The 15184-nt window shown below is 54.6% G+C and overlaps 1 protein-coding gene across 7 annotated transcripts in view; it reads right to left on the bottom strand.

The window, feature by feature from the left end:
• Positions 1 to 15184, bottom strand: part of ANKS1A (ankyrin repeat and sterile alpha motif domain containing 1A) — a 163913-nt gene that overhangs the window by 21461 nt on the left and 127268 nt on the right. For all 7 annotated transcript variants that reach the window (XM_043907230.1, XM_043907234.1, XM_043907228.1 and 4 more), the window contains 2 exons: positions 6672 to 6738; positions 1615 to 1721 (listed from right to left, as the gene is read on the bottom strand). In XM_043907230.1, coding sequence (XP_043763165.1) covers positions 1615 to 1721; positions 6672 to 6738 — 174 coding nt within the window. The remainder of the gene's footprint in view (positions 1 to 1614; positions 1722 to 6671; positions 6739 to 15184) is intronic.

Below are 15184 nucleotides of genomic sequence, written 5' to 3'. Positions count from 1 at the left end.
AGACCAGCAAGAGGAGGGGTGAAAAGTCAGGAGCTCAGCCTCTAAGATCCCCCAGCACAGGGAGGGGACGCCCACGGCAACCTTCCCTTCTGACAGCCAGTCTGAGGAAGGGCCGTGCTCAGAGACGGAAGGCCCCTCACTGGCCGGCCCCAAGGGCCCAGTGCCCGCCCTTACTGGCTGAACGCCCACCTCTGTTTTGGGTTTACTGGCCTTCCCCAAGGAACATGGTAAGTCAGGCATTAGGTTGTAAGAACCATAAATATACTCAGTTCAACTTAAAAAAAAAAAAAAAAAAGCTATTTTAAAACTTAGTATCTTTAAAAGCTGAAAAATAACTGGCCTCAAGGCAGCTCAGGAAGGGTGGTTTGCAGCAGGCTTCACTGTCTGCCCTGGGACAGAGGCAGCCTGGTGAGATGAGCTGTCCCAGTCAGGGTCCCCTACAGTGCCTCAGGCAGCTCCCTGGGTGGCCCACTACTTGGGAGGTGCCCAATGCCACCCCATCAGTGAGAACCCTAAAGAGACCCACGCTGGACAGGAAAGGGCAGGGGGAGCGCTGGGTCCACTGACCATCACCCTCAATCACGGTGGCCGAGGGGGCTGGGTGGTCAGGGATCCGCTTCAGGGAGCGGAGGCACCTCAGTGTCCACTCAGGACTGCACCCTGGAAATCGTGAGAGGCGGGACAGGTCCACCAGGAAGCAAGGAACCTCAAACCAGCTCCCAACACAGCGCGGGCAAGAAGGCGACTTCAAGCATATAAAAGGCACCTCTCCCACACCCCTCAGCCACCAGTAAGAAGCAGGCTGCGTGCATGGCAGTGAGGCAGGACCCTCGGGCCGGAGTGGCAGGCTCATGTCCTACCCCCAGTTCCCAGAGATGTGAGCGCACAGCTCAGGGCTGCTGGGAGGGTCAGTGAGCGCCTCCCCGCACCCAAAGCGCTAACAGGACGCATCAGCTCTGCCCCCACCACTGCACTCGACGCCCGCCCTGGGACAGCCAGGACTGCCAAGGACCTGAGCCGAAGCCCCCGCCCGACTCGCCTGTGAGCACATCTGGGGAGGGCTTCCAGAGGAGGGTCGGGCATGGGCAGGCCGCCCACAGCTGCTTCTTGGACCTGCACAGGGAGCCCTGGATCTGGACCCAGGGTCCTGATGGGCCCCTGCTCCACAGAGAGGACACTTAGGTTTTTCTTTCTTTCTGAGCTGTTGTGCTTTGCAAGAAGAGTGCAAAGTTACACCTCAGTAAAGCAGCCGATCCTTCCCACCCCTGCTCAGTCTCTCCTCTGGGCCACCCGTGAGGTCACCGGCGGTTACCAGGCCTTCCTGCTGGAAACCTGCAGACTTCAGTGACCACAGGCTTGACGGTAAAGTTTTGGGGAACAAAGGGAGCTTCTGGCGTCTGGCTGGGATCTGAGAGGGAGACAGGACTGGACCAATGGATGTGTTAGGGACCCTACTCCGGGGCGAACTTGCAGAGTTCTCCCAGCAGGGTGTGCCCAGGGCAGTGCTGAGAATGCGGGGCCACGCAGGCCACCGTCGGGTCTCAGCCGTGCAGCCCCTCTTCCCTGGGGTGTGGGAGCAGCCCCCCCCCCCCCCCCCCGGGGCTAGGCACTCACCAGGAAGCGGACATCGTCAAAGCCGTTGAGAAGCAGCCTGCTTTCATACTGCTGCAGCCCCACGGCCTCCAGCCACTCCCCGACGCTCTGTTCCAGCGGCCGCGCACCTGACGAGAGAGGAATCGGCAGACGCTTGAACAGGGAGAAACCATCGAGGCGGTAGCAGCGGCACTCGGAGGCAGACAGACGACACTGCCACACCATCGTCATCACCACGAAGCAGCCACACTCGGGACCGGAGGCAGGCGAGCGCGCAAGGGCACTGGGCGGCTGCCGCCCACTCCCGCGCCCCCCGGGGGCCGGCTGCCCGGGGGCGGCACGGCGCCCGCACGGCCACAGCCCAGGGGCCAGGGGAGCCGAGCCCCCAGGCTCTCCGGGTCGGCGCTCGTCCGCCTGCACGCAGGAATTTCACAAAGTCTGTCCCCACGGGCCCCAGAAGGGGCGGGGGACGGGGGACGAGGGACCAGTCCCACGACCTTGCAGCCCAGGCCGGTCAGGGGCGAGCGCGCCTCTTCATGCAGCGGAGGGACACAGGCACAGCGACGGATCCGCGCCCGGCCCCGGGCAGCCAGTGCATGCAGCCCAAGCAGCAGGACCCCGGCCCGCGGAGAAAGGAGACTTTTACTTGTCTTCCCCCAGCAGTCCCGGAACAAGCAAACCATGGCCACCAGCCTTTCGTGCGCAGAGGCTCAAGGCGGCACGGGCTGGGCAGGTGCATGGGCCAGGGCTGGGGGCCGGGACCCCACTACACTCCGGCCGGCGAGCGGGGCGTCTCCCGGGCCAGGTCGCTGTCCGCGGGCCAGCCTTCCCGGGCGGGGCTGGGCGGTGGGGGCTGGGCGTTCATCTTCCTCTTCCGACGGTGGCTGTTCCCGTGACTAGCCTGCTCCGGTGGAAAGCAGGCAGGCAAATCCAGCTCTCAGCTAAAGACAAAACCCAGCCCAACACAACAGAGAAAGGCAGCCATCCTCTGTCATCTGTGTGGCTCGAGTCTATTTCCCGTTCGGCGCTGCTCTCTCTCTGGCCGAGTGATAAAGACGGCAGCTGTCTTCCCAGCGTCTCCGGGGCTTGCCCCCCTCCTCTGAGGATGAACATGAAAGGGAGGACCTCATTTGCTCTGCTCCTTGGGTAGGACCGGGAGCCTGCGAGTGCAGGAAGAAGTTCAGCCCTTCCTGGAAGACCGTGGATGCTCTGAGCTGATCACCTTAACCCCATCTACTACTCCAGTTCTCATGGGCAAGAAGAGATGAAAGAAGGAAAAAGGAGAACCAACTACAAAAACGTCACCTCCGGAGAAGCCTTGGCGCGGTGAAAGTCATTCTGGTGTTCCCAGCACTTTCTGCCCCTGCAGGCAGGTCAAGTGGCTTGGTTTAGGTAGGAGACCCTGGTGACCCACTGTCCCAGGCTCCCCTTCCTCTGTCCTCTGCAAAACAGACGGTGGTCAGGGCCCTGGCGGCAAGCCTCCCAATGCACACAGTAGCAGCTCTGCGGGATGCCGAGTCTGGGGGCAGCCTGGGACGCCCCTGCCCCGGAGCGGGGCCGTCTGCTCCAGGAACCTCAGCAGCAGGCTTCTGTGTGCCTGTGAAATCAAGTGTCCCCCGGCCGCTGATGCATTCCCTGCTCACAATCCCCTGGGCAGGCAGCCGCAGTCCCGCCTGCTGCCGGTGGCTGTGAGGCGTCCAGAGCCGCAGCAGAATGCTTTGTCTGAAGGCTCCTGGGCTCCACGCTGCCTGCTGCCGGCTCCACAGTCCTTGCTCACTCTCTTAACGTCTGGCCCTCCCCCTCCTCCCCTCCCCTCCCCCCACCCTTCCATGCTCAGGAAAATGCATCAGGGATCGGACATCGTGGCAGAAGCTGCTGCTGCTGCCACCAAGGGAAAAGGAGATAGCAGCAACCAGCACGGGAGCAAAAGGACGGATTCTCCAACAGATTCTCCAGTATCTGCTGTTGGCCAATGTGCACATGTACGAAAGCCAGAGACGGCCAAACTTTACCTCCAGCTCCAGGGGATGCAGACAGCTGATCAGGGAGAACAGAGAAGGAACATCCTACAGTTTTGGCCGATAGTTTCTAGGACAGCCAGACAGGGGTCAGAGGAGTGACGCTGTCCTGAGGGCACAGCCTGTAGGTGAAGTCACCCCGCCCCCATCACTTCAGGAATGACTGTGCCTCTCTGCCAAGAAGGTAAGCCAGGAGGTATCACAAAAAATGTGACAAAATAAGGACAGGACAACAGAGTTCTCAGGTGAGTGCACCAAACAACTCAGGAAATGACTCTCCAGGCCCTGAGCACCCAGCAGAGAAGCACCAGGCCCACAGCAGGCTGATCAAAATCAGGAGGATAAAAAAAAAAAAAAAAAAATCAGGAGGATAAGGACATAGCACGGGGGCACCAAGGACGAATGGAAACCGGGACCAAACCTCCAGTACAGCCGCGGAGACAAAAACAGTAACGTGTACACAGACGCAAACCCGGGGACCACACACCACCCTCTAAACGTGCTGGGAGACACCTGCCCCCCAGCAGGCTGGCCCGCTGCTCTCCCAGGACACACCTACTCAACCACTAAAATGGCTGACTGCAGCAAAAGAAAGTCAAGTGTTTTCTTTCACTGGCTGGACAGCACAGGCCTTTGATGAAAGCAGTGAGTGGGCTGGGCCGGGCAAGGCCCGCCCTCCCTGGACTCCTGACAGTGGGATGAGCTGGCGATCAGGCCTATCGGGGATACAGGTCACCAGCTCCAGAGCCAGCCACTCTGGGCCCCACGGCCCCAAATAAGAGTGATTCAAGCACCATCTTGGGGTCTCGGCTTTCAGGACACGATCCCCTGCAAAACCAGTCACAGCGGGCAACGCCCTGCTTAGCTAAGGGCTGCCTGCCTGTGAGCCTGCTCCTCCTCCCGGGACAGTGACCCCTGAGTCCAGGGCTCCTCTCCTAGACCCAGAAACCAAGGACGGTTTGAAATCTGATGCTGACCATTCAACATGAACAAGAAATCTACTTGGGGCTTAGCTGAAGGCTGGTGTTCCCTGAGGTCCTGGGGAAAGTCCCCCCCGACACATCGGACAGAGGTTACGGGCAGGCCCGAGCTCCACTCCATCCTTCAGAGCCCGGCCACCCCGCGGACACTGCAGGCTGGGACTCTGCAGTGCGGGCGGACGCACCCTCTGCTCAGGGGGCCACCTTTGTGTACTCACCCTCAACTTCCCAAGCTGGGGTCTGGAGGATGCTACTCAGCGCTAGCTACTAAAAACACTGTGTGTTGGGACCAGAAACCTAGGCGGGCAGCCGGACCACCTTTCGCCATTCACATGGGTTCACAGTGGGGTGAGATTTGGGGGGTGGGGCCCACAGGGGAAGGAAAGGGCTCACTGTCACCAACTCCAAGAAGAAGGGCTCTTCCAAAAGTGTTTTCCAGAAGGGCTGTCGCGTCTCCTGATTCACCAAAGCCAAGAGGTAACGGCCTGCTTCTGCACCAGCCTCTCGAGCACACACAACTGATATAAGCTCCTCAGACGCAGAGAGGCACAGGGAAGCGGAGAGCCGCCGCAACTGAACTGACTGCAGCCAACCCATCCCCACTGCCCCTGAAGCACAGCTTTGAAAATGGCCACAGTGTCCGTCTCGGTCCTAAACATTATCCCCAATAAACACTTGCTCCTGGAAAAGCCTGCAAACTATAATTAAGCTCCCTGGACTGTATGTAGGCAAGTGCCACGAAACAGAGCCACAAACTCTTAGCCAGAAGAGCCCCCTGTGCAGACCTCCTGCATAATCCATGACTAGTGAAGATGGACCCGACCCAATCGGGCCTTCTCTGCTAGAGCTCAGGGAACAGCGCTGCTGAATGGAGGGTGGCTCGAGGAACCCAGTGGATTTCTCAGTATGAGGAAGTAATTGTTTCATGGACAAAAACAGGCATCACTGCTATTTACTGAACACTGCTTTACCTCAAAGATTTGATGTATTACTTATCCTTAACAAATGAAAAGAGGTAAGTACTATTATCCAAATGAGGACTCAGGGGGAGAGAGCACCTTGCCCTGGACACACGTGCATCTAGAATCAGGCTTTGAGACAGGGCCGAGGCCCCCACAAGGCCCGTGGCCTCAGCCACAGCTTCCTTGCTGAGGTGCACACTTGCCCTGTCGTCCACCAGACTTCCTGCCGGGGCCAGGGGCCCGTGCAGGAACGGCCCATTCCACTCTGGGCTCACCGGTCAGTCTTGGATAGAGCCTCCCGAATGAACAAGGAAGCAGCCCCTTAAGTGCAGAGGGACCCTTCCCTGATGACGGCAAGAGGCCAGTTCCTAAGCTGCTGTCCGCCCAGGTGCCCTGGTGGAAAGGTGCCTTCAGAGGCTTGAGGGGAGGGTGTGAGAGGTGCTCTGAGAGGCACCGTAAGAATGTCACCTCACCTGAGCAAGCTGAGTAACCATAATTCTATCACCAAGGAAAACAGCGCAGGTAGGGCCTCCCTAGTGCCTTTGTTTCAAAGGAAACGGAGGTAGAGCTCACCTGTAGGGCTTTGAAATGAAAAGAATACCCCAAGTAACAGTGCTCTGAAGTGAACATGAATAAATGGAAGAATGGAGAAACAGACACGAGGAGGGAGCAGCAAATCCAACCCTTCCAGGCGATGCAGGTACACAACCCACGCCAGGGCACTGCCACCATCCTGGGTCAGGAGGGCCCGAGCCACGTTCCCGGGGAGAGGCAGAGCCGCCCGGGAGGCGGGGACCAACTCGAGGAGCACCCACAGTGAGCAATCCAGAGAAGGCCCACGTTTAGAAAAGTAACAGTGACAGTCGTTCCCTTTTTAAAACGGAGCTTCCTCACAGTCAGCCTAAGATGCCTCTGTCCACTTTCCGCTACACTATGCAAAAGGAGTCATGGCTCCTAAAAATCACAGCTTGGGTGGGCGGTGTAAACGCGAGTGTGATGTGGTCTGGGCTGACCTCGCTCACCCCTAAACGTCTGTCTTCTGGGTCAGAGAAACGTCTGAGCCAGAAGGGAGCGAAAGGGCTGCGTCCCGCGGGGGAAACGGCTGTGTGGCACGGTACCTGAGATCCTCTGCTGTTCCTGAGAAAAGTCGATCCCTTCTCCAATAGAGCTCATGATCTTCTCAATCTGAGATGGAAGAGAGAGGAACAAGACAGGCTGTGAGGCTCAAGTCAGACACTGCCAGCTCACCAGCAGCGTGTGCAGGGGCAGGCCTCCAGGACTCTTCCAGATGATGCCAAGGTCCAGCACCAACCTGCAAGGTTTCAGAGCTCATGTTCAGGTCAAGAAAGGCTCTTCTCTGGCCCCAGCCCCCGAAGGTCTAAAGACGTGGTCTGAAGGGAGTGAGTGGGTAACAACTGGGGCTCAGCTACTGGAAACGCCCAAGAGCCTCCCTTCCAAGGCAACTGATATATCACTTCCCCCACCCTGCAGCCTTTCCAGACCCAGCGGAGACTGGGTAGAGGGTGTAAGAGCAGGCCAGGGCAGGCACCCTCCACTGCTCCTGCTAGAGTCTAAATTCCATGAGGACGGAGTCTGTGCCAGCTCTGTTCCGGGCTGTACCCCCAGCACCCAGAGCAGGGCCTGGCAATTCGTAAGCACCTAACAGATAATTGCTACTGCATGACCACCAGCTCTGAGTTGTGGGGATATTTTCCAGAGCCCAGACCAGCAGAGCCCCGGAATGAGCAGGTAACCCTGAACGGAGGAGCTTTTGCTCCCTGGAGGCAGGCGGTCCTGCACACAGCTCCGCATTGAGGGGAGAAGAGGGCAGACACGTGTCCTGGACCACAGCACACAGAGCTGGTCTCTGAGCAGCCAGATGTCTCCAGCATCGCCCCCCATGCGGACCACCTGTCCCAGCCATCTGGCTTTGGTCACCCGGAGCCAGATCCAAGCCCCCTGCTCCGGGAAACCTGGCCAGGGGCAGGACCAGGCGGGGGCAGGAGGAGGAGCCCCTCGCCCCTCGCCCCCGGCCCCCAGCGTAGTGGTGATAATGAGCTCATTCACTGCTGTTTTTCTAAAGAAAGGAAAAAAGACCTTCTGTACCAGGGCGTGGATGCTTTTTCCTCTAAGTGCAAGTAAGGAGCCTTAGGTCTGACAGAGAAAAATAACAACTCTCCAGACAGCCTCCAGCTGGCAGACAAAGGCAGCACATTTGAGCCTGGCTGAACAACACGGGATAAGCACCTCCTCCACCCGGCAGCCAGAGCCCAGGAAGGTCTTCTCCTCCACCACAGAAACGCCTGCTGGCTCAGGCAGGCACGCAGTCCCCTGACTGCCTGTTAACGCGCACACGAACTCCAGTCCCGAGCTCTGCGAAAGCAGAGGAAACACTTCTCACTGGGGCAGCAAACCTCATCGACCGGGCCGGGCAGCCCAGAGGCTGGCATGGGAAGCGGGTCTGCCGCGCCCCTTCAAGAGAAGGCCCTTCCCCTCCAGCCCTCCCCAGAGCACCCCGTTCTCTGGCCCTGCCCCTTTCAAGTGCGTTTGGCTTAAGACTTGGCTCTCAGTAGATGCTCAATAAAAAGTTAGTTTGCTCCCCACTTCCCCTCTATTGTCCAGAGCACTCTGATCTAATAAAGTTTTAAAACATATTTTTATTTATTTTTTGACAAGTAATAATTCGCATGATTCAAAATTCAAAAGATTCAAAAGGCCTCTTTCTGACCCCCATCTCCCAGCTGCCTATAGTTCTTCTCTCTGGAGGCAACCAGCATAACCAGCTTCTCAAGCATCTTAGATCTATCCGCAAGTAAGCAATTATGTGAATGTACTCCACACCACCCCCCAACACTGATAGAGCTGTTCCAAGTGTGCTGCTCTGCATCTCGGGTTTTCCACTTAATAATACATTTTGGAATTCTTGCCACAGTTCAAAAAGAACACTTTTTTCGTTTTTTAAAAGGATAAGGTATATAGTCAGCCAGTGTTTACCAGTCTTCAGAGAGGAGGCACACGTGTGGCATTCCCAGTCGTCTCTCTTTCTAAACAATGCTGCAATGAATACTGCTCCAAATACACCTTTGAACCCAAGTACATCTGTAAGTTAATTCCTAGTTATTTCCTGAGAGTTTCTTCCAGACACAGAATCTGGAGTTAGCAGCAGGGACCTCACAGGTCATACAATCCCAACTCCCACACCACTTTAGTACAATCGGACTAAAGACCTCCCAGGGACGGGGCCCTAACTCTCCCAGTCAGTTCGCCCTGTTTGCAGAAAGCACCAAGTTATGTAATATTTGTCTTTCTACAGATTTAAACTTCTCGCCCTAAAGTCATCTCCTCTTCCCTAGAAAAGGCTTAGGGATATGTGAAGACGGCTCTTACCTTCCAGATAAACTGCTCTCCTACTCCCAGGCCGCAAGGCCCAACCTGGCATTTAATGACTCACTGGTCATTATATTGCAAAAGCCTGAAACCTGAGCAAAGAGCAGGCACTCAATAGAGATCTGCTGAGGTGCTTAATTTTCCTTTTCCACATTTACAGGAGAAAAGTAGGCTGCTAAGGTGAGGAGACTTCCATATATGGGGTGTTGGGTCCTTATCTCTAGAATGGCCCTACCAGCCGGGACCCCTGAGGGGGTGAATGAGGGAGAACCACCACAGTAAACACCAGGAGGGGTGGAATCTGGAGGGTTCTATCTGCCCTTCTACCCACCAGGCCTGGCTCATGGTGAGAGAGGCAGCTGCCTGATGAAAAAAGCACAGTGTCCACTTAATTAACGCCAACAATGAAAAGCTATTTTCCCAAGGCCACACAGTCAGGGTGGGAAAAGCTCAAGTGGAAGGTGACTCCAAGGTGTCTTCTGAAATAAAGTCAAGTCACCTACATTATATATTTCTTGATTATCATACAATCAATCACCTAACATCAAAGCCCTGACTGGCCTGTAGAGTCAGCGTCTCCTGGTTGCCCAGTTCATGACATTTCGCCAAAGGACCTTTAACAGTCAGGGAGAGCAGAGCTGGGTACCTCCTGCATGCCCCAGGGGGTGCCCCCAGGGCAACTACATGTGCCGAGGAAAAGTCCAGCCTCCCCAGCTGCTGGGTGCTTCAGTCTGCAAGCAGGTGCACAAGGTACTCTCAGGACCACGCCACCCAACCTAGAAAGTGTGTTTTGTTTTCTGTGAACTGCGGTAGCTGAGGCCAGCTGAGAAGATTCTAGTTTAAAGAGGATCTGAGAGTTCTCCCAACAACTTGCAGCCCAGGAGCCCTTCCAGCCTTGGTGAGAGCTCAGGGCGAGGAGGGAAGTGGCCGTGACGTCCGTGCGGGCAGAGACTGGCACAGCCCTGCCCAGGCCCTCAGCCCGGGCTGTGGAGACTGGAGGAGCCTCATCACCTCACCACCTCCCCCTGCCACAGCCCCGGGGCCCCAGGACCAGCAAAGGGGGAATGTGGTCATTTCCAGACAAAGAGGAGCAGCCATAGAAGACAGATACCGCTCTGATCCTCACACTTCGGGTAGTTTAACTATTGAGGTTTGAGTTAAGAAACAATCTGATTAGGCTCTTTTCCCAGAAACACACTGCACCTCAGGGGAATGTCAGGGGAAAAGGCTGGCAGAAGAGAACGGAACAGTTCAACATTCTCTGGTTTTTCTATTGCTTAGGGTCCGTGACATTTTTGGAGAGAGGTGGGAAATGGCCACGCTTTAATAGTGCACTTCATGTCAACCCTATAAAGAGCCTATATTTGTGTTTAGTAAAGCCTGAAAGTTATCACCATAATGGACTCATCTATTCAAAAAATGCTTGCAAATATTCCATTTTCAGCAAGTATTCAGGCTTTCCTTTTTTCCTCACCTGGGCTGTATAAAATATGTTCTCTGTGTGGCTGAAGACAACCAAAACCACACACTAGGGATCCTGCTGCCAAGGCCCTCTCCCATCTGCTGGTTCAGAACACAGGACCCTGGTGCCCACAGGCTGGCAACAGGAAGAGACACTCCATATACAGAGAGGTACACTCTCCCATCACCATCACCTGGCTGCCAGGAGCAACTCAGATCACGCCAGGCTTTTCCACGGACACTGGGAGTGAGGGGAGGGAGAAGACAGTGCCCGGGCTTTGCTGGGTCTTCTATGCCCCAGAGGTGAGTTGGGCACAGGCAATCCAAGGAAAACCATAGCCTCGGGAGAGCAAGGCTCCCGCCCAGGAGGTAGCCCAGGTGAGAAGCCAGGGCGATATGCAGGGGCTCCATGTGCAAAAACGTCAGGGGAACAGGAGTCAATCTGGTCATAAGATGAGCCTCAACGAGAGCAGGAAGGCAAAGGGATCGCCCTTCTTCCCCCTTTTGGGGCAAACGGGAACATGAAGGGACATGAAGTGTTTCTGGAACTGAATTTGGCTCCTAATGTCAGACATGTCCCCCCAACCCCCACCCCTGTCTGTTGCCCAGGGAGCTGTCAGCTCCCGAGGACCCTCTCATGAGGGACAGCTCCTCAGGGCCCTCCCGTGAGATGGAAAACACACTCCCGCTGGGCCTGTACCACCAGGACTGGGGCCGCCGTCTCTCTCTTTTGCTGCCTCGGAGACTGACTCCTTTATTGGCCTGGAGACGCCCCACGCTTGCACTGTAACTTCCCCACTAGCTGTTTTATGGTGTGTTCCGGGGACACGAGAGGACCTTTAGGTGAGGATCCTGGCTCAAGCTGTTTCTTCCAGAGGCCACACGGCGCCTTGCCTAGAGCTGGTACATGAAGGGACCCGGTGACAAATGAGTTACCATTTGTTAAATGCCCAGGCCAGCCTCGTCGCCTAACACAGTAAGGCACCTGACACCTCTCGACCTCAGTCTGGATTCTCTAACTCCCCTCCGCATTTTTATCTTTCCCCCACTTCCCTGGGTCGCTGGCACAGGGACTTCACACCCCACGACTACCAGCTGGCCCCTTTCCCCCACAGTGCTGCCCAGCCTAGCTCACTGCCAAGCGGACTTGCCACCCCATTTCTCAGGCGAGGATGCTGCAGCTCTGCCCACAGGTCGATGCCCAGCGCCCACCCCATCCCCCACTGATGGCACCACTCTGACGGGCTGAGGAACCAGGGGGCAGACCCCCTCCTCAGGCCAGACGGCCCTGCTGGGACAGCGTCCCCCCATTCCCAGGAGCACAGGCGGAGTCCTCGCCACCCCGGAGGCCCAAGCCCCTTCCACCAGGTGACCGACGATGCCAGAGCTGGCTCCTCCGCGGTGCGAGGCTCCCTGATGCTGCTGCCGCCGCCGCCTCCCAGCCCAGAGAGCACATAAGAATTCATCGCCATCTCTTGTCTTCCGCCCTCAACAGCAGACAGGGCTCCTCCGCCCGGAGCGGGCTTTGATTCCCCACATTTGAAAAAGGGTCACCGACCAGAGTCTGAGTTTTTTTTCCCCTCTCCCCCCGGACTGAATCACACCAGGCCTTGGAAAGACAAGGATGGATTGAAGTAAATTATTTGTCCTGATTTTCTAACCTTGTCAACTGTGTTTAGGGGAGGGAGACAGGACTGGAGGGGGAGGGGAGCAGTGGTCAGCAGGGGATGAATGCGTATCTGCAAGGGCGGGGCTGTCCCTCTCCAGGCAGCTCCACAAACAATGAGTCGCTTCTCCACGGAGCACAGCTAGTCTCAGGCTCACGGTGGGGGGCTTTGGACCTTTGCCATATTTATAGGATCCCCATCTGAACCCCTTTTACATGGTCACCTTCCTTCTCAATCTCACTTTTCCTATGAGGCTGAGAGACCATAGGACTGTCCTTCGGTCGGGGACACAGGCTCAGATGGAAGCCTGTGCGTGTCCGACCCCCGTCTAAGTCTCCAACTCCCCTTCCCCTCATTTTCATCCTTTACACATCTCTTGGGTGGCCGATACCCACCTTGCTCCCCAAAGTATCATGCACCCCACAACTACCAGCTGGCCCTTTCCTTGACCAGTGCTCATGCCCCAGACCGGCCACTTGGCGGAAAGTAAAGAAGACTTGCCAAGCGACCTTCTCGCGCTAAGACAGCCTCCCCTACAAGCACTCTTTTAACTAAAAAGCCCCAAGAAACTGCTGAAAGAAGAAAAAAAGGTGGGAGACCTAGATTCCAATTAACTTTATTATTGCTGCCACAGAACTCTGGGTTATGCGCCAAGTACGGGCTTTAATAAGTGGGACAAGACTCTAAAAGATTAATGAGGATTATGTATTTGGGTTCCTGTCCAATTTACGCAATCTACTTTCTATCCAGGAGTAGGCTGGTCTGGGGGAGGAGTGAGGAGGAGGAAGCCGCTCAGAGAAGTGCCGTTCTCGCAGACACGGGGAAACCTGTCTCCTGGTCCTTCTTTGGTTTTTCTTTTACCACCAGCAGCCTTCCCTTGTTGGTCCTGCCCTTCTACAGCTTGAATTCCACTGCAGTGCACCGCGCTGTGGGTCTGGCTATGGACTAAAGTGGCCCAAAGCAAACACCCTAGGTGCCCACTCAGGATTGATTTCCTCAGCACCGCGGCCAGGGAGAGAAAGGGGTTCTTCTGTATCCATCGTCTCCTCAGACTCTGCAGGGGAACACTTGCCGTGTAACATCAGAGGAGACGAATGTGGAATTTTGAGCACCAAATTATATACACTGAAGAAGTAAAAAAAAAAAAAAAAAATTATATATACTTAATACAAATACACTACCAATATCCATCAGATGCCCTGAGACTTCCTACAGTCTGCCACTCCTAGTTATCTCTGTGAAATAGAAGTTGGATGAAGTCAATAGAATCCCCAAAATTCATTTTAAAGCACTAGGTAAAATCTTTCAGATAAGCCTTACACAAAAGAACACATACTGAGCTGACTCCATTTATATAACATTCTAGAAAAGGCAGAATGAACATCCAATATTAGGAAGAGTAGTTGCTGGTGGGGTAGGGAAGGGTAAAGATTGACTGGGCAGGGACATGAGGGAACTTCCTGCGGTGATGGTAATATCCTATATCTTGATAGGAATTTGGGTCACATAAATATATGTATTTATCAAAACTCAGGGAAAGGTGGACTCGTGGTTTAAGTCTTTCATTTGCATTAACCTCCCCTCAAATTGATAAACAAATACCAAACTCTAGATAATGACATACATGTTAAAATATTTAGTGATGACATGTACTGAAGTCTGCAAGTTATTCTGAAATGCATCACAATATAACATCTATTTTTCAGTGGACTGAGGGTTTAACAGATATGAGATAAAGCAAGAACAGCAAAATCTAATTGCAATCTAGGCTGTAGGTGGTGAATATACAGGCACTCACTCACTGTTCAAAAGTTTCTTTCAAGTTTTTTGTATGTTAGAAGTTTTTCAGAATAAAATACTGGGATAAAGATCTCTTTCAGGATCAAATCTTTTAGAGAATAATAAATTGTAAGACCAACGCTGGCCTGAGTTTCCTCATTTGTAATGAGCTCTGCTCAACATGCTAATGAGCAGAAACATGCCCAACAGGCAGAGGGAACAAAGAGGAAGGAATGTGGGAACGCAGGCTGACTGCACCATCATTCCGAGTCACAAAGCTTCAGGGTGAAGGGCTGTCAGCCCTGCTGCTCTGCAGTGTGGCGTTCGCTCTTCTGGAACTCAGGCTAACCCCAGTCTTGCCGGACTGAAAACTCAATTATCAGTGTTCCCAGGGATGAACAGGCCCTGGGAAATTGGTTCTTATTAATCAGACTCAAAAGACACTGATCCCTCCTTTGGTGGGCTGCTTTAGCACGATGGATACTTGGCTAGTGTGCTCTACTGCCCGAAATCAAGCAAATGGGATCAAATCCACCCTCAGAATACTGCATGGGCAAGAAGTGTTGACCATGCCAAGAGCTTGTTCAGTGACCCCCTTCCTACTTCAGGAGGTCATCCTGAAAATTAGGACAGGTGCTCACAGCAAGCGAGGTACCCTTCTCCTTGGCAAGTACTTAGATCAACACTGTTAACACTCCAGCTTTCCAGGGTGGACAGGTTCCAGGGCTAGGTTCCCTCAGGAGGGTGCTATGCCCTCCGCATTACCAGCTGGGGCAGGGGTGTGGGCAGGGGGACTATAAGCCATCCCATTTAATGCTTTTAAATTTTCATATATGTATGTTTTGGTTGCACTGGGTCTTTGTCGCTGCTCATGGGCATTCTCCAGTTGCAGGAAGTGGGGGCGACTCTCTAGCTGCGGTACGCAGGCTTTTCACTGCGGTGGCTTCTCTTGTTTCGGAGCACCAGCCCTAGGCGTGTGGGCTTCAGTAGTTGTAGCGCACAGGCTTAGCTGCCCTGTGGCATGCGGAATCTTTCTGGACCAGGACAGGGGTTGAACCAGGGTCCCCTGTTTTGTAAGGCACAGTCTTTACCCCTGGCCCACCAGGGAAGTCCCCTCCCATTTTAATGATGAGGAAACCAAATATCAGAAAAGTTAAATAACTTTTAGCTTACATAACATGATCACAGAGCTACAAGTATGTGGCCAGTGCCTGATTATCTTTCTAATTCAACTTATTTAGGGCCTAGCTTCTACTCTAGGAAAACTCAAGAGTACAATTTTAAATACGTGGGACTGAGGACACTGGAAGGAGAAAGAAACCTGAGTTGAAAATCCA

Source organism: Cervus elaphus, chromosome 7 (genome assembly GCF_910594005.1).
Source record: "Cervus elaphus chromosome 7, mCerEla1.1, whole genome shotgun sequence".
In the NCBI taxonomy this organism is placed as follows: domain Eukaryota; kingdom Metazoa; phylum Chordata; class Mammalia; order Artiodactyla; family Cervidae; genus Cervus; species Cervus elaphus.
Note: the sequence above shows the minus strand (reverse complement) of the source record. Positions and strands in the feature narration are given on the sequence as shown.